The sequence below is a fragment of the Pelophylax lessonae genome, assembly GCF_965119305.1.
Source record: "Pelophylax lessonae genome assembly, chromosome: 1".
NCBI classification, from domain to species: domain Eukaryota; kingdom Metazoa; phylum Chordata; class Amphibia; order Anura; family Ranidae; genus Pelophylax; species Pelophylax lessonae.
This window is the reverse complement of record NC_138768.1, coordinates 101,458,512-101,478,067: the sequence shown is the minus strand read 5'-3', so window position 1 is coordinate 101,478,067 and position 19,556 is coordinate 101,458,512. Positions and strand designations below refer to the sequence as shown.

The window sequence follows — 19,556 nt, the reverse complement described above, 5'->3', positions numbered from 1 at the left end:
TGATATTATATAACTGGATGTTCTATTATGCCAATTATGAGAAATTTTATGCTGTGTTCAGACTTCAGTTAAAAATCACTGAGCCAACCTCACGAATAGGTTCAGAATTGTGTGCAGGTAAAGCGCGTTTAAAGAAAGCAAAATTACTTTTCTATTGTCGGTTTTGGAAATGAAGAGCTTCATTAGAAAAAAAAGGTTACATAATTGCTATACAAGTTACATTGTAATTTGACATTAATCTGCAGTCAGTTGTACTCTGTACTTTGCTGAGTGCAGGTCAAAGCACACAATGTAACTTGTATAGCAATTATATATAACCTTTTTTTTTCCTAATGAAAGTTTTCATTTAAGGCAAGCCACTCAGTTGTTTATATATCCAACAAATGATCCTTCTATTTAAAAAAGCATAGATAGCTGCATTTCCAGGGATACCACATACTTTATCACCCTCAGATATGACACCCCGCAGCACTCCATTGCAGATCAGTGGTCCGCCAGAATCTCCCTGTAAAAAAATAAAATAAAATAAAATTTACTAGACCTCACTATAAACTGGCTGCAGATGCAGGGAGCTGAAGTGGTTTAACATGCTATCATGCTCACATTAAACGTTGCTGCTGGACCAATGTTATATATTTTTTTCACACACAAGCTAACTTTTTACATAAAAATTTACTTAAACCCTAAAAAACAGAGGAAGTATAGAAAAATAATGGAAGCTGCAAAGCTTTGCAGAAAAGTTAGTCAAATCTATAATTGGAGTCTTTCACATGGGCCAGATTGAGTTTTTCTCAGCAGGGGATCCACCTGCTGAAACCCTGTTGAGCTGAGTGGAGCAGCCAAGTGTCAGGTCTGTGTCCACTCTGTTTATTCAGAGCAGACATGGACACAGCGTGCTATGTTCCATGGGCAGTGGGATGTAAACGAACCGGCTGACCATTTACACCCCACTGCCCTCTTATCCAATCTGGCCAGATGGAGTGGAATGAATCCCCTTCTGCTTGTTTTTGCCAGATCGTATCAGAAATAGCTGGGTGTAAATAGATGAAAATCCATTTACATCCAACTGCCCATAGAGAAGAATGGAGGGCTTGGTGTGATTTTTGCAAGTGGACAGAGTAGGGAAATATACCCCACCTGTGAGGGACAGTAACAGCACTAGGGAGTGGTTCTTGACAAGGAGGGTAAGCATAGGGTCACTTCTATTCTGGACATCATCCCAATTGGAACCTGACAGCCAGGCTGCATTTGGCCCCCTCTCAATAGATGCTATAATTCCAGCTGGAATCTGTTCCTTTTCTGCTACTGAACTGTGAGTGTGCTCGGTTGGGTGGGTTTCTGGTGTATTCTGAACTGTTACTGCATTCTTCAGTGCAAGTTTTATTGCCCCTGCCTGTGTGAATCATTGTCTCCGAATAATGCTGGAACCAACTTACATGCTCACCATCCTGAGGTGATTTTTGTTTATTGTAGGAAAAAAAAACAGGTGAGCCCAGGAGCCATTTGTGTGTGATGGGGAAAGGGGGTGTCACACCTTACCGCCATGTACAACAGATCTACTTCATAGCCTCCCAGATCACTTCTACTAAAAAGCCTGAAGTCTAATGAAGAACCTAAACACAAACGTAGGGCTAGTGGAAGCTTGTTTGCATCAAACTACTGCCCACTGTAATAGAAAAGAAGGAAAACACTCTGCTCCAGGTTGATCCGCATTCTGTAAAGAACACTTGGATGGCTGCACATGCTAGGAAACTCCTTTATTAATGATCCATATCAGTAAAATAAGTACTGCAGGAGGTCTGGAGAGGAGGAGCTATCACATTTAACACTTACCAGCGCATAGTCATGGTTAGGATGTGCCCCCATCCTAATTATCTATGGCTCCAGTCATCTCTTTTCCAAATACATGGGTCCTATCTCATGGTGTCTTTAAAGGACACCCCATGCCTACATTTTTCTTATTATCTTATTGCTCCCAAAGGAACATAGTTCTTCTTGTTGTCCTATAATTCTCATGTTATATAAGTTTGTATGTTGATTTTCTTACTGTATGGTCTCCCTCCGGGCCACAGTTTAATCCCTTTTGGGGTGTCCTGAAGTTGATCATGACCTTGCTCCTCCTTTCCTTTACCCCAATTGAACTTCTCCTTTGCAATATAGTTCTGCACTTCAGACTTGATATGTTTTGTTCCTGTTTGGACACTGTGATTTGCAATTTTCATGTATTTGGGAAATGACTTCCATATACTTATCTGTTTGTTATATGCTCTTAAACTAATAAAATATTTTGAACAAGGAGGATGTGCTGCCATCCAGTTGTTCTTTCTAAATGCCCACAATAGTACCTACAGTAGAACCTACAGTGGCTGCAGTAAATGGTTTGCTGATGACCACCACAATGTATTCTGAATCTTCTCTGCGGTTATTACAGTAATCTTACCTTAATTATGTTATTCATCTTAATTTTTGAAATGTAAAGCGAATTTGATGCCCTTATGCTTTGTGTTCCATTTAGCAAATGTTTGCTAATAATCAGTACAATAATGCTGAGTAACCTGCTGAGTTTGGCCCTGTTGCTCTGTGTTTTATGTATGCCATGTATTCCTATTCATACTTCTTGTTACAGTATGTCACATGTGCATCAATAATTTTATAACCATGGCATTTGTAATTACTGTTACAACTTCCATATGGTGTTTATTAATTGTGTCTCCACACAGATCTTGTAGGTTACATTACAGTTGTAGTGTGTTACCGAAGTAGCCATTTTGCCTATATCTATTGAATGAATGCAAAATCCATGGGCAATTGCATGCACAGCAGTGACTCCAGATCCAATTAATCAGTTATTTACAAACACATTTACCAGTGGCGCATGCCCTTTGGGGTGAATTGGGGATATTTTTAAGCCTCCTGCAGCCTGGCACCTACATGTTAGTGTAAGAAGCACAAAAGAGATTCATTTAATAAAAGGCCGTCCCATGAGAAGCCTATAAATCTGAATTCAGGTACAGTATTTATCTCAAAATAAAATTTACATTCAGTGACTTATATAGCGTCTGCACCATTGCAATGTATCCTACACTAGAAGTTCACTGACTAATTTCTACTATTGCACAATGCATTTCTTTACCATACCTTGCAAGTTTCTGTTGACGTCTTTTCACTGGTGCAAATCATATTTTCAGTTATATTAAGCTTTCCTTCCCATTTTTTGGAACAGGATTTTCTGTCTATTATGGTTACGTTTGCCTCCATGAGTTTGTCTGATCGTTTATTATTGTGGTTTGTTGTTGAACCCCATCCAGCAACTTCACAAACTGTTCCTTTAACTGGCTCATTACATTTTTTAGGCAGTGCAAGAATTTTCACAGTGTCTGTAAGGATTACCTCTTTTTTTAACTGAAAAAAAAAACCAAAAAAACATGGAAATCACCTATAGAATATAAAAATATAAATTTAACTCCATCAGTGCTGCCTCATGTGAATTCCAGGTGTACAGTAAGTGCTACCCTGGACCACCAAGGTGGAATTTATATGGAACTGCACTCAAGGTCCCAGCTCCAATACAGAGTTTAGGGGTTGGGATCACACTATTGTGAATTAGATGCTGGTTTCCCCACATCTAAGTCGCATTTCAGGAGATTGTGAGCGGATCTCTATGGCTCTCTATTGTGACCGGCTCTGGTGTGAATTGAACAGGAGTACTGTGTGTCTTCTGGTTCCTTACAAGTCCGAATTCAGCCAAAAGTTTGGACCTGAAAGAGTGAACAGGGATGCACCGCACCGCACCCCTGCTGTGAGCCGCTCCATGTGGTAGTGCGTACCCAGCCTTAATTGTGTCATCATACTCATCCCCAGTTGTCTGAATGTTTTACTATTTCAAATTTTCTTTAAAGTGGCTGTAAACCCTTACATATACCCAATGACATAACTGGCCTCAGGTGATACACAGAGATGAAAAAAAGCCTCCTACAAGATGTACCTATTTATTTACAGCTATCTACATCCATTCATAGTTCAGAATTTACACAGGATCTCTTAGCTCTGAAAAAACAGGGGGCAGAGAGATGATTGGAGGGGAGAGAAGGGACCCCCCTCCCCCTGCACAGCACACAGGAACAGAGCTGAGGCTGTCAGTCTGCTGGAGATCGCACCCCTGTCACCTTTTTTCTCTTGGTGTCAGGAAAACTCATCAAATGTGACTTATGCTTATAGCAGAGGAACAAAGCAGCAGACAGAAATTACACCGGGTGCTCTAGATAGAGACAAGTACAAACTATAGAAGGATATGATTTGTTCATATTTCATGTCTGAGGTTTACAATTACTTTAAAATTTATACTGAACCATCTGCAGCAGAACGATTCAGGAAATAATCTTTGTCATTTGGCTTATCAGGCTGCTAGTTATCACGTTGCTTTATCAAAATCTAATATCGTGTTCCCTATTTTGCACAGCTGCAGTGTCACTCCTGATGCAAACATTAACTAGAAGAGGGTTGGAATGTAGCTGAAGTGAGCCCTTGGACATCTACCTAACATTACACATCAGTCTAGACTTGAATAAGCCCACCAATATCTTAAAGTACTGATAGATATTCTAAACCTTTAGCTTTCTGTCCAAAACTGAACTCAAGCTTTCAAGTGTGTGTTAAGCCGAATATTTTTTTTTCTAGTTTTAGAGTAAGGGAAGAATTATAGTTGGCATTTTTTGCCATCCAGGGATCTGTTGGGGCCTTGTTTACATGGGAAGGTGAGGGGCTTTAAAAACAGGCCATTGAGCTGCAGTTTTACCTCCTGACCTTTGAGCCACATGTTAACATTGCTGCAGCAAAAAAAAAAAAAAAAATAATACAACCTGTCCCATTTGGTGCACACCAAAGTAGGTGTGTAATGTCCTCTGATGACGTTGGCTGCGTGCTGACGAAACACGTCGTCACGTAGGATCACAACTACGCAATTTCCGGTTTCCTTTGGAGCGCAGGTGGAACGCAGAAGCCGTATCCCCTGTCGGAAACCGCGATCGTTACTGCATATTGGCAACTTTAGAAGATCTCTGTAGTAAGTGCAATTCTTTGTTCTAAATAAATACTTATTGTGATACTTCGCCATGAGAGCTTCTTCTCTTGTCTCTCCAAATATATCCTTGTCCACACAGATGTGAAATACTTGCTGATCTGTATTACATCTTATGGAAGATTGATCTCAGAAAGCCAACAGCCGGATATAGATATATATTTTTTGGTGGTGTCATAACAACGGAAATACCGTTTTGTCCAAGCCACTGAATTGAGAACATTGCTGTATCTGACCCCCTGTAATTAAGGGGTCCTATATTTCCAGTAAGCGGTATTTGTGCTCACTGGGTGGAAGCCCTAAGGTGAAGGTGAACTATACCTGTGTGAACAACAGCAGTGTTTCCTAAAAGAATCTTCTCGAGATTGGGATATCCACTATGGCTTCCCTACACTAGAAACTTTCTTTTTATCACTAATATTCACTATTCACTCATCCTGCACAAAATTGTTTGATGTTGCATATTTATTAATTAATTATTCATTTATGGTATGTCACTTGTTTTCATACTAGGCTTGAATAAGCTCACCAACATCTTAAAGCACTGATATATATTATAAACCTTTAGCTTTCTGTCCAAAGCTGGACTCAAGCTTTCAAGTGTGTGTTAAGCCATATACCTTTTTCTAGTTTTAGAGTAAGGGAAGTATTATAGCTGGCACTTTTTGCCATCCGGGGTTCTGTTGGGGCCTTGTTTACACGGGAAGGTGAGGGGCTTTAAAAACAGGCTATTGAGCTGCAGTTTTACCTTCTAACCTTCGAGCCACATGTTAACATTGCTGCAGCAAAAAAAAAAAAATACAACCTGTCCCATTTGGCAGGTGGTGCACACCAAAGTAGGTGTATATTTGCAGCACAGTATTCCTATTGAATATTCCCCTTTGGCTGCAAAAAAAAAAAAAAAAAACAGGCATTCAGGAATATTGCCTCTTGAATGCCTGTCAGCCACTGCTCTAAGCTCTATTTCTCTTGAAAAGTGATCCACCACAGATCACTTTTCAGAGGGACAGTAGAGACTACTGGCCATCTATACAAGTTTGCTATTTCTGTGTTTTTACATAGGATTAGCACTGTGTGTATGTAGGTACCTTTATATTTTTTCTATTTTGTAACGTAATTTTTTTTAAGAAATGTGTGTTCCCCCTAAAACTGAAACGAGTCATGTGGGCTGCTACTTGCTTGGAAAGTGAGGGTATGTGTGTGTGATATCAGACTACAAGCACTTCAGCAGTGGGGAGTACTTTTAGAAGGCTGCCTTGGAAAAAAGGGGTTGTTACTCACTCGCTTAGGGCACTTTTGCTTTTGGGTACAACTTGGAGCTGGAGAACATTTGTATTTTGATTCTAGTCAATAAAGCTTCTTATAATTGAGGACTTTTTTAAGTCTCTTTTATGTATTTGATGCATACACATACAAGGTCTGCAGCTGCCTTGAAGGCCTTTAGTACTTACATGGTGCTGTACCTTAAAGCTGTGTAACTGAGATGTGGCTGATAATAATTAGCTTAGAACCCATCGGCGTAAACAGACAGGTAGTTTATTCATAAATAAAGTCTAACAACACAGTCCCACATCAGATGGCACAGCAAGGCCGCATCAACTATCAGTCAGTATGTGCCACAAACAGTTCCAATATTTACAAGTGGCCATGTACTATGTTTAATATTCCATATGGTCCAACCTTACAGTTCAGCAGTCCTTTAAGTTTACTGATTATAAATAAAACCCAACAATCCAGGGGTACTAAATCCCAAAATCCCAGGGTACTCAGGGCCCCTACTGGCAATATCAGCAGCGGTAGCAGGACTGTGCAAAGCAGCAAATGTCACTTCATGATCCAAAGCAGTTGGTATTCCTAATTCTGGCCATCTTTTCTGTTCAGTGCGGATAAATGCTCTGTTACTCCTTGATGTCTTGAAGCCCTGGGCTCACATGAAGTGGATTAAATGACACTGAGCATCATTCCACCTGGAAAAGGAAGGATGCCATCTCAATGGATTGGATCAGTAAGTACGTGAGGGTAGGGGGGTCAGCACTTTTTAAGAGCTGCTGGTGTCTGAAATGTAGGGTTCATATCCTAAGCTGGTATTGGGCTCTAAATATCCCCCTCTCCCCCAGGTATAAAGGAGTTGTTGCTCATAGGAAATATGACAAGACAGAGTATTACTTACCTTAAAGCCAAAAAAAAAAAATTCCGCCTGCAAGTTAATGTTATAATTTGTTAGTATGGTGCTAGTATGTGCTAGCACATTATTAGAGGAATACCTTAAAATGAAGTCCTCCAGCAGCACAATGTCACCACTGCCAGGGCTTCCATCTTCAACTGGCCTTCATTCCGGGCTATCAGGCCCCGGCCATTTGAATGGCTGAGCTGCGATGACATCACTCCCATACATGCACATTGGAGTCTCGGCATAGCGCTCTGAAGGGACAACATGCTGTCCCTTCAGAGCGCAGTACGCATGTGCCGGAGAATGTCACCAGCTGCATTAGTAGCAAATATCTCCTAAATGGTGCACATTCCTTGTACCTACAGGTAAGCTTTATTATCAGCTTACCTGAAGGTACAAGTTAGCAAGTAGAGTCTGCTATCGCCCCATGACAAGTGCTGATCTGGTCCTCTACTCTCTTGTAGGAGAGGACTCTCATGGTCCTGTTTCTGGTTGTGGCCGATGGTGCTGCATTGTATGTGATGACTTCAGTAAAAGGGGTGGTATTAAGACCAGTCGGGAACAGACAAGTAATGCAGCTTCAGGGGACTAGTTGTCAAAGTTGGAGTCAGTGTGGAAGAAGAACATGGGACCCTGGAATTGGCTAAGTAAGAGTAAGGGCATGAGCACATGGTCACCCCGGCAACCGGACGCTGAGCGGCTGATAAGAGTAGCTTCGGGATCTCCCGAAACGCTGACGAGCGTAGGACAGTGAGACCCCGGTATCACAGCCGGCGCCCGTGTATGTCTGTGTATTGGATTGGATTCACTGTGCCATATGCTTTTAATTTTGTGAGTGTATTGAGTATGGGATTGGGGGGTATTTCAATAAAGGTTGTTTGAACTATTACCCTATGAGGCCTCCTTTTTCCCTGCATATGCTTGTTCCATATACCACCTGAGTTTTGAGACACTGGAGTGTGTGGAGTTCTTACATGCCTGTGGACTCGGTTGTGGGGGAACTGCCATATACCATTAGAAGGCGTCCAGTGGATCGGCTTATGTGTTTGGGGCATTTTTATTGAAGCATTGGAGGATATTTAAAAGGCACAGTATATGATATCTCTGGTGAGTGAGCATTGCCTAAGGTGGGGTCACGTGGTGCGGTGGAGGCATATAGGCGTTTTCTGCTACACTTCGTGGTGATTGGCCATCTTACCCCTTTGATTTAGCAGATAAGACTGTGAACTCACTTCTATATATATCCCCTTGGAGGTCATATATTACCTGAGTGCTGCTTGTGTGTTTAACCTTTATGTGAATTTCTACAGGAGAAGTTATACACACTGTTTACTGATTTATTTATTATATGGCAGCAGCTACATCTTTTATGGTTATGCATTGATTGTGAACGATATTAATTATTTAATTATTTTAATTTTTCCAAAAGCGCAGGGTGATTAGGATATATTGGTGGTTACACTTTGAAGTCTCGATCTTTGCTTGAAGTAATAATGTGTTTTATCTCAACCCCTACTTACAAAAACAGCCTAAGATCTTTTATCAGGTGGGAGAAGCACATTTAATGATTTTATTACTGCGTGGAGTTAGGATTTAAGGAGGGGTTTAAGGATTTAAGGAGGGATGGAGTTGAATTAAATTATAAAAAATAATTCAATTTAGGTACTGGTGACCTATTGTATGTTATGCACATTAATGAATCACTAGAAGTGTTTTTCAGTTTAATTACCTTCAAAAGTGCAACATCATAGTCTAATGTATTTGTCCTAAAACGCTCATGTGGGATTATTTTATTGATTTTTCTCCTTTGTTTTCCGTTTTCCCAATCATTAATCCGATGAGCTCCAACAAACACTTCTGCTACTAAATTACTGAAAAAAAAAACATAATGAAAACAGTATTAATAATAGCAGTACAAAAACCTAATTAGCGATTACATAGGAAAAGTTAAAAGAGCCTCCAAAGCAGAAGCTTTGTCCATAGGAGGACTGACAGCTGACCAACCATTTTTGAAATCAGATCATTTTTATTGTATTTTTTTAATATAAAAAACAAACCATTAGTCATTCCTTTTAGGCCTCGTGGAAACTTGAGCTCAAAAGCGTCTATTTTACAACAATACTGATCTAATCCTGTCTGTGAAATCAAGACAGACGGTAACCCTATTTTCAATCCCATAGAGGAGAGCGGGATTCTGACAGGTCTGTCTCTGCACAGTGAGCGGATCAATCCCCCGCTGAGCAAAGCGCAATCCGCCGGGCAAAAAGCCCGTGTGAAAGGGGCCTTCGACGTTTTTATTTTTCTACCTCCTAACCTCCCCTGCATGTTTGCCTCTGTGGGCATTTAGAGGCAGAAAAAAAACATCACTTTCCCAAGAGAGGAGTATTTTTGGCAAAACAAAATGCCAAATGCCACCTAAGCAATAGGTGCATTTCGCGATTGAAAGATTTTTTATTTTAATGGCCAGAATGAATGAAAATTCCCGCCAATTAAATAAATAAACGCCCAAGCCTTTGATGTGTCTAAATGCGTTTGCTAGGAAAAAAGAAGCCTTATAGTATACAGGCTAATAATAATAATAAATGCCTGAGCAATACAAAGAACAGAAATTGTAGGTATTTTAGTAGGCCAACAGACCTAGGTAACAACACAATATTATATAATATAATCACAGACAGTTTTTTAAAACTACAATGTACTAGTAGTGCCATTCAGTAATTCAGTTGGTGCCATTGCCTGCAATAGGCCCTGATTTGAAATGCGATTTGACATCTCAAATCGCATGTCAAATCGGCCCAATTTCCACGTGAGCTTATTGTCAAAGCTTAATTGAACAAGCTGGAATTAGAAGCTAATTACAGAGCTTGACAAGTCCCAGGCGCCAGGTTGCTACAGGGACCAGAAACCACATTCCAGTGCCTGGGCCCCCGTCAGCTTACACTGCTTTGCGCTCTCCCATTTAAGGCCATGTGTACTTGGCGAGCCCCTGCCTCATGCCCCATGGAGCGGAGCTCAATCCAATTTTTTTTTTGCAAAATAAACAAAAAAAGGCCGAACATTTTGAGAAAAAATTACATTTTCTACTTTTTCTTATAAAAACTATCCAATAGACTCAATTTTTGTCACACATTTAGGCCACATGTATTTAGCTACATGCCTTTGATAAAAATAAAAACAAAATCTTAATAGGTGTGTATTTGTTGGTTTGCACAAAAGTTATAGCATCTACAAATTATGGTGTATATACTGGAATTTACGCAACTTTTACTTTCTGACTGCCTATCTCATTTCTTGAAGTGCTAAAATGGCAGGGCAGTACAACCCCCCCCCCCCCCCCCAAATTACCCCTTTTTGGAAAGTAGACACCCCAAGCTATTTCCTGAGAGGCATGTTGAGCCCATTAAATATTTAATTTTTTTTGTCACAGGTGTTTGAAAAATTACAAACATTTTACACAAAGTTGTCATTGAAATTATATATTGCTCACGTATGCCATGGGCATATATGTGGAATTACACCCCAAAATACATTCTGCTGCTTCTCCTGAGTATGGGGATACCACATGTGTGAGAATTTTTGGCAGTCTAGCCACGTACAGGCCCCCGAAAACCAATCACTGTCTTCAGGCTTTCAAAGGGTCCTTTCACACGGGCTTTTCGCCCGGCGGACTCCGCTTTGCTCAGCGGGGATTGATCAGCCGATCCCCACTGAGAAGGCTGATGACAGGTCCGTCACCGCTCTGTGTGCAGAGACAGATCTGTCCGATCCCCGCTCTCCTCTATGGGAGATCGGATGAAAACGAACCGCCTGTCCGTGTTCATCCTATCGGATCCGATCCTCCAGACAGATGGAAAATAGGGTTTCCATCCGTCTGGATTTCACAGACAGGATTAGATCGGATAGCAGCCGGTGTCAGTGGAGATGTCACCGCTGACATCCGCTGCTCCATAGGGGTGCGTGGAGCATCCGATCAAGTCCACCTGAAAAATTGACAGGCGAACCTGATCGGAAAGCCCGTATGAAAGAGGCCTAAGGGAGTAAATTGTTGATTTCACTCCTCACTACCTAATACAGTTTTGGAGGCCATAGAATGCCAAGAAGGCACCCCCCCCCCAAATGACCCCTTTTCAGAAAGTAGACACCCTAAGCTATTTGCTGAGAGGCATGTTGAATCCTGACAAAGTTTTTTTTTTTTTTACAAAAAGTTATCAATTAAATGATATAATGCTCAAACATGCCATGGGTATATGTGAAATGACACCCCAATACATTCTGCTGCTTCTCCTGAGTACTGAGATACCACATGCATGAGACTTTTTGGCAGTTTAGCCATGTACAGGACCCCGAAAACCAATCACCGCCTTCAGGCTTTCTTAGGGTGTAAATTGTTAATTTCACTCCTCACTACCTATCACAGTTTCAGAGGCCATGAAATGCCAAGAAAGCACAACCCCCCCCCCCCAATACTAAGGAGAAGCAGCAGAATGTATTTTGGGGTGTCATTTCACATATAGCCATTGCATGTTCGTGCAATATATCATTTAGGTTACAACTTTGTGTAAAAAAAAAAAAAAGAACATTTTTGGAATTTTCCCAAAACTTGTGGCAAAATATAAAATATTCCATGAACTCAACATGCCTCTCAGCAAATAGCTTAGTGTGTCTACTTTCCAAAATGGGGTCATGGGTGGGGGGGGGGGTTGTGCTATCTTGGCATTTCAGGGCCTCGGAAACTGTGATTGGTAGTGAGGAAGTAAGATGAGCAATTTACACCCTTAGAAAACCTGAAGGCAGGGGTCCCAAACACAGCTAGGCTGCCAAAAAGTCTCACACATGTGGTATTCCTGTAATCAGGAGAAGCAGCATAATGTATTTTGGGGTGTAATTCCACATATACCCAATATATACCCCGATATAGCAATATATCATATAGTTACAACTTTGTGTAAAAAAAATACATTTTAATTTTCCCGAAACTTGTGGCAAAATAAAAAATTCTCCATGGACTTAACATGCCTCTCAGCAAATAGCTTGGGGTGCCTACTTTCCAAAAAGAGGTCATTTGGGGGGTGTTTGAGCTGTCCTGGCATTTTATACCCAATATTAAAAGCTTATGCCACACATCACCCACTCTTCTAATCACTTGAACACCAAGCCTTTTCTGACACTTTTTGTTTACATGAAAACATTTTTTTTTTTTTTACTAGAAAATTGCTTTAAACCCCAAATATTATATATATTTTTTAAAGCAGAGGCCCTACAGAACAAAATGGTCGGTTTTGCAATGTTGTTTGTCGCGGCGGGGGGGGGTCCCACTGCTTGTAAAAGCAGTCTAGCGGCTAATTATCCACTAGGATTGCTTTTACATGAAAGGCGAACGCTGGCTGTAAAAAATTATGCAAGATTATACCAAGATGCTGCCTAAATCTGCAGGCATCATCCTGGTATAACCGCTCAAAGTCCAGCGACGTACCAGTACGTTGCTGGTCCTTGTTGGGCATATATTGTAAGGTTCTTTCTTTTTCATGCAGCCTAGGCACTAAACAAAAAAAGAGAACCTAACAGATTCCTCCATTTACATTAATCAATGTGGTTGAAGAAATTTCTGCCAGAAAGTGTGTGGTATGCCCACCATTAGATCTCCCAGCATCCACCCACTTCTTATGATGGGCATACATGCAATGTTCTTTTTTTCTTGTTAAATAGTTTTTATTAAGATTATTTCAAATAGTAACAAACAGGGAAAGGAAATCATAATAATAACAGAGGAAAGCAAACTCATAAAACATTGATATTATGGCCAGTAGTACATAGGTGCAGTTATGCAATCTAACTTCATGCCCATGAAGATAAGCCATTACAGCATTAAGCAATCCAAATATACGAATAGCATTAATATTTTTAAGATGGGGTCGCTGATGGCCATTCTCTAATAGGGCCACCCCCAACCCCCCTGAACACCCCAAATGGGGACACTGTGTTCAGTTGGGGGGGATTAGACCCTCCGACAGCTAAACATCTGCGGACCACCATATAATAGACGGACATGTACATAGTTCTACAAGATGTTATTTGTGACACTAACAGAGAATATATGAAAGGTAAAGTAAAGGGAATACTCTTTGGTGGTAAATTAAAGGAGGGTAATTGGGCTTGAGACCAGGAGCGGCATTAGGATATTTAAACCAGTGAATCCATCGGTTTGCTAAAGATAGGCATTCTATGATCTTTCACAGCTAGTAACTTCTCAAAATGACATTGTGTGTTTACTCGTGAAGTAAGTTCCTGAATTTTTGGTGACTCAGGTGATTTCCAATGGTGAGTGATGGTCAATCTAGCAGCAAACAAGATGTGGAGTACTATAGTCTGGTACTTCAGAGGGATCAGATCTATTCCCAAGTTCAAAAGTGCCAAAGCCGGCCAGATAGAGAAGGTCGTGCCCAGAAAAACTCCAAGCTTAAACCTCCACTTCCTTCCAAAAGGGTTGAATAAAGGTGCAATCCCAAAGGATATGATACAGTGTTCCTACCTTATTACACTGTCTCCCACACAATGCACTGGAGGAGGGATAGATTTTAGACAGCCTATGAGGCGTTAAGTGCCATCCATGGTATATTTTCAGAAATTGTTCCCAATGATCAATACATTTAGATAGTTTATAGTTGACCGTGATGGCCTTATGCCATTGTGAATCTGTAAAGGTCAATTGGAATTCAGATTCCCATTTAGTCCTACTTGGGCCCAATGAAGGTGCTTGAGTGTTCATATACAAGTTGTAAAAAAAAGATATGCCCCATGTGCCAGATATAGCATGGCCCCTAAGGAAGTCCCATGCCGTAGCAGGGATGGATAACTGGAAGGCGAATGCCTTGTAAGCACACCAAAGATTAAATATATCGACCGAGCCCCCTGCATTGAAGAAAAAGAACTCCTGAAGGCAGACCTTCAATTCCTCAGTGCAAGCTGGATCAGCCAGCAAAAAGGTATTATTCCTCCATAAAGAGGTATTGAACCTGGGGTGACCATCCGCGATCTCAAGAGTGATCAGCGCATGGTCAGACCAGGAAATGTTATCAATTGTTGCATCAGATACTTTCAACAACAGCTTACGATCAACCAGGAAATAGTCAATTCTGCTATAAGAGGAATGTGGATTAGAGAAAAAAGTGAAATCCCATCCAGTGGGATTCAAACACCTCCTGGGATCATGGAAGTCCTCTTGAAAAACATAGGGAGCCAGACCCAACTTTTTTTTGCGAGTTCTAGCTGTGGAATCTACTGTATAGCTGGGTCCATGGTGATATTAAAGTCTCCACAAAGAAGAACAAACCCCCTCTGGACTGATCTCACCTTCTTCATCACTTTCCGAATAGGGATGGCCTTGCGGTTCGCCCGGCGGTCGGTTTGCGGAAAATTTTGCTTGTTTGCTACCCGCCAAATTTGCGAACACATGGCGTTGTTTGTGGCGGCCATATTAGTTTACATTGGGGAGAACTTTGACCCATGACACAGCCATCAGGTGGAACAGGACAGCCAATTAAAACATTTCAGCACATGGACATGCCCCCTACCCTAGAAATAGACCCTAGCTGTCGGCCATTTCACATTGCGCTTTTTGCCAGTGTAGGGAGAGGTCTGCTGTGCTCATGAGGGAGAGATTGCCAGACACAAATAGCTCTGTTAAGATCCACAAAAGTCCTTTTCAGGGCTGGTATTTCGGGATATGCCTTCTACAGTCTCTTTTCAGGTTAGGGACAGGTATGCAGTCGGTGCTTTAGGGGCAGTTAGAGATCGGCAGCAGTCACACACAAATCGCTCTGTTAATGTCCACAAAAGTCCTTTTCAGGACTGGTATTTCGGTATAGGCCCAGTCTCTCTTCAGTATAGGGACAGGTATCCAGTCTGTGCTTTAGGGGCAGTTAGAAATCGGCATCTGCAGTGACACAAATTGCTCTGTCAAGGGCCATACGCACTTCAGATTATCTGAAGACTTTTTCCTTCAGATTTACCTTTTCTATGTAGTGCAAGGGCCTGCCGGATTGCATACAAATTGAAAGTGTTTAGGTTTGACCTCATATTATATGGTTTTGGTAAGTCTACAGACAAAAGTCTTCAGATAATCTGATAGTGTGTATGGCCCATTAATGTCCACAAAAGTCATTTAAAGGGCTGCAATGTCGGTATAGGTCTATTTCAGTCTCTTCAGTATAGGGTCAGGTATCCAGTCTGTGCTTTAGGGGCAGTTAGAGATCTGCATCTGCAGCAACACAAATCGCTCTGTTAATGTCCACAAAAGTAATTTAAAGGGCTGTAAATTTTTTGGTATTGCTTTGCAGTGCACTAAAAAGGGGGGGGGGGGAATCCACAGTATAATATACTTTTTAGAAAGCATATTATAGTGGATTAGTAGTATTATTGTGCACTGTGCAGCATTGTGACAGGTGTGGTAACTGAGCCTTGCTGCAGCAATACTACACACAGTGTCAAACTCCCTGGCCAATTTTTTGAACAACTGGTGTGATAGACCAGTGGCCCCCCCAATACCACATATTAAAGTGGGGTGTTATCTAAGTATACTTTTACAAGTGTATTTGTGTCCTGCAACAATATTGCCTCTTTTGCTGAGTTAAGTCTGATACACACAGTGCCAAACTCTCTGGCCAATTTTTTGAACAACTGATGTGATAAACCAGTGGCCCCTCAATACCACATATTGAAGTGGGGTGTTATTTAACAGTATTCTTTTCTAAGAGTGTATTTTAGTCCTGCAAAAATGTGGCCTCTCTTGCTGTGTTGACTGTGCTACACACAGTGACAACAGTTACTGGCCAATTATTTGTAGAACTGTTGTAATAAACCTGTGGCCCCCCAATAGCATAGATTGAAGCGGGATGCTATCTACCTTTTTCCAGATATACTGCGATTCTCTAGAGACTTTTGCCACAGGGTAATTAAAAAACATGACAGGCAGAGGAAGAGGCAGGGGTGGTAGGGGTAGGGCAGGAGCAGTAGGCCGGAGCCAAACTGTGAAGTTTGAAAAGCTGCATGCAATTACGTCAAAGGACGCATCAGACTTGGTTGAGTGGCTCACTCAGCCTTCCTCTTCTGCACGCTCCTCATCCTCTCTATCTGCACCCTCTTCACTCTCTGCTGTGTGCACCCCCAAAGACACCACCACAAACACCACCACCACTACCACCACCACCACATACCCTGCGCTTGAGTCACTGGAATTATTTTCCGATCCATCACAAGACGTTTGTGATGCGCAGCCATTGTTGGAATCGGATCAGGAAGAGGAGGTAGCAACAGCCGCCACTCAGCAGTCTGACGACAGTACCCAGATTGGCCCAAGGAGGTTGGTTCCTGCTGTTGTTGCCTACTCCGAGATCTCGAATGTTAGTGGTGGGGAAGGTGACGTGGATGATGACGAGTCTATGGACGTCACGTGGGTGGCCACAAGAGAGGAAGAGGAAGGGAGTTCAGAGGAAGAGACGGACGGGTAGATAGGGAGGAGAGACAGGCAGAACTTGCATTGCACAAGAGGTACAAAGCAGACTGCAAATGTATCAGGAGCGAGCCATCAACCATGTACAGTCACATCTGGCTCTCCCAGGACGCCGACACATGGGCTTTTTTTATTGTGTCCGTTGCTGACAACAGTGTTGCCATCTGCAGCCTTTGCAGTCAACGCATAAGTCGCAGTAAGCCCAACACTCACCAAGGGACAACCGCCTTAAGAAGGCACCTGAACTCCCATCACCGAGTCCAGTGGGAGCAACACCGTCAGAACCCACAAAGCCACACTCCAGGCTCTCACCGTCCAGCCCCTTCTCCTTCTCCTTCTCCTCTCTCCTCACATTTGTCCTCCACTCCACCTGCCATGATGCCGTCGTCATGTAGTTCTGGAAAAAGGCAGGCTTCTGTGGTCCAAATGTTGGAGCGGAAAAAAATGATGACGCCGGATAACCCTCTTGCCCAACGTTTGACTGCTGGACTGTCGGAACTGATAGCCCGCCAACTACTGCCATATCAACTTGTGGACTCGGAGGCCTTTCGTAAATTTTTGGTCATTGGAACACCACAATGGAAGACCCTAGGCAGGAAATATTTCTCGCAGAAGGGCATTCCAGAGCTGTATGGTCATGTTCAGCGGCAAATGAATATATCTCTGGCACACAGTGTTGGTGCCAAGATACATCTGATCACAGACACATGGTCTAGCAAACACGGGCAGTGAAGGTATATCACTTTTACTGCCCACTGGGTAACCCTTCTGATGGCCGTCAAGCATGTAACCCGTGGCACCCGTGTAGATTTTGTTGTACCGCCACGGATTGCAAGCAGGCCTGCCTCTTCTTCTCCTCCTCCTCCATGCTCCCTCTCCTCCTTGGCTGACTCCTCCTCTTCCGCTGCTACCGTCTCTTCCACTGCGCTGCCCAAGATCCCCAGAACCTATTCCACATGCCAGATGAGACGTTGCCATGCTGTGCTGCGTCTGTTGTGCCTGGAAGCCAAGAGCCACACTGGTCCTGCACTCCTTTCAGCTTTGCGTTGACAGGCAGATCAGTGGCTGACACCGCTGAATTTGACAGTTGGTAACATGGTGTGCGACAACGGTGCCAATCTGCTGAGCGCGCTGAAACAGGGCAAAATAACACACGTGCCATGCATGGCACACATCCTAAACTTGGTGGTGCAGCGATTCGTTGGCAAATACCCTGGGGTCCAGGACGTCTTGCGGCAGGCCATGAAAATCTCGTCCCGTTTCCGAAGATCTTACACAGCCATGGCTCCCCTTACTGAGATTCAACGGTGACACAACCTGCCCGTCAGGCGTCTTATTTGTGACTGCCCGACGAGATGGAACTCAAAGTTGCATATGCTTGCTTGAGCAGAAACATGCAGTTAACGACTACCTGTTCGAACTCTGTGGCAGGACAGCTTGGGTTTTTTTCACCTCGACAGTGGCTGCTCATGCAGGATGCATGCAGACTTCTGCAGCCATTCGATGAGATCACCAAATTGGTCAGTCATGGCCAGGGCGCCATAAGTGACATCATACCTTACGCCTTCTTTCTGGAGCGTGCATTGCGTTGTGTCATTGATCAAGCCGTCAAGGAGCAGGAGCAGGAAGATGAGGAAGTCGCATTGTTGGATGAATTCCCAGTGGGTGCTACTCCATCTGAGACAACTCAACAGCAGGAGTCTGAAGAGGAGTCAGAGGAGGATGGTGCTGGGGGGGATGAGGAGGAGCAAGAAGAGCTTGCTTTAAACCTTTCTGGGATACCTGGTGTTATCCGTGGAAGGGGGGAGGAGAACGAGGACGACATTATCCTGGATGATGAGCTGGAAGCAGGCCACTACACAGCTTCCAGTTTACTGAGAATGGGGGCCTTCATGCTCCAGTGTTTTAAGGGGGACCCCCATATAAAACACATAAAGGCCAAGGAGCAGTACTGGGTGGCAACTTACTTAGACCCCCGGTACAAACACAAAATGGCAGAAATGTTACCACAATCACAGAGGGCGGTCAGAACGCAGGGCTTCCAGGCCTTGCTGCGGGAAATGCTGCATTCTGCTTTCCGTGCGCTGGCAGAGGAATTTCCAGTCATAGAGAGACAGTTGCGGGTAGCAATCCAACAGAGCCTGCAAGAAGAAGGCGGTTTGAAGATGTCTTGGTCACTTCAGATATGAGATCCTTCTTTCAGCCGAACCATCAACAGCTGTACTCCGGATCCAGCATCAGGGAACGCCTAGACGGACAGGTGTCCGACTACATCAGGTTAACGGCCGATGTGGACGCTCTGAGGGGTGATGAACCCCTGGACTACTGGGTGGGCAGGCTTGACCTCTGGCCAGAGCTTGCACAATTTGCAATGGAAATGTTGGCTTGCCCCCCGTCCAGTGTCCTGTCCGAAAGGACATTCAGCGCAGCAGGGGGGATCGTGACCGATAAGCGCACTCGCCTAGGTCATGACAGTGTAGACTACCTCACATTTATAAAAATGAATGAGGCATGGATCTCTGAGGAATTCAACAGATGTGACCAGTAGACGTAGACCATGTTTCATTGAAATTCCTCATGCCAGGCCACAAATATCCGCGAGACCGCCATCCACCCACAGCAATTCCTGGTCCTTGGCTTCACTACATACATACATACATATTCACTACAAATGCATAAAAGGCATTTCATGTCCATTGAATGGCTAATTTTTGGGGCCTTTCAGGGCCGACAATTATTTTTTCTGTGAATGCCTAATGTACCTCCAGCCATCAAATACTACGTTCTTACCTGTCAGTTAA

At 43.0% G+C, this 19,556-nt stretch overlaps 1 protein-coding gene across 1 annotated transcript in view; it reads right to left on the bottom strand.

The window, feature by feature from the left end:
- Positions 1–293: 293 nt before the first annotated feature.
- LOC309560468 (granzyme A-like) overlaps positions 294–19,556 on the bottom strand; it is a 178,699-nt gene continuing 159,436 nt past the window's right edge. The window contains exons 2-4 of the mRNA XM_082264101.1: positions 8,977–9,118; positions 3,139–3,402; positions 294–505 (exon numbers count right to left, since the gene is read on the bottom strand). Coding sequence (XP_082120227.1) covers positions 347–505; positions 3,139–3,402; positions 8,977–9,118 — 565 coding nt within the window. The 3' untranslated portion in view covers positions 294–346. The remainder of the gene's footprint in view (positions 506–3,138; positions 3,403–8,976; positions 9,119–19,556) is intronic.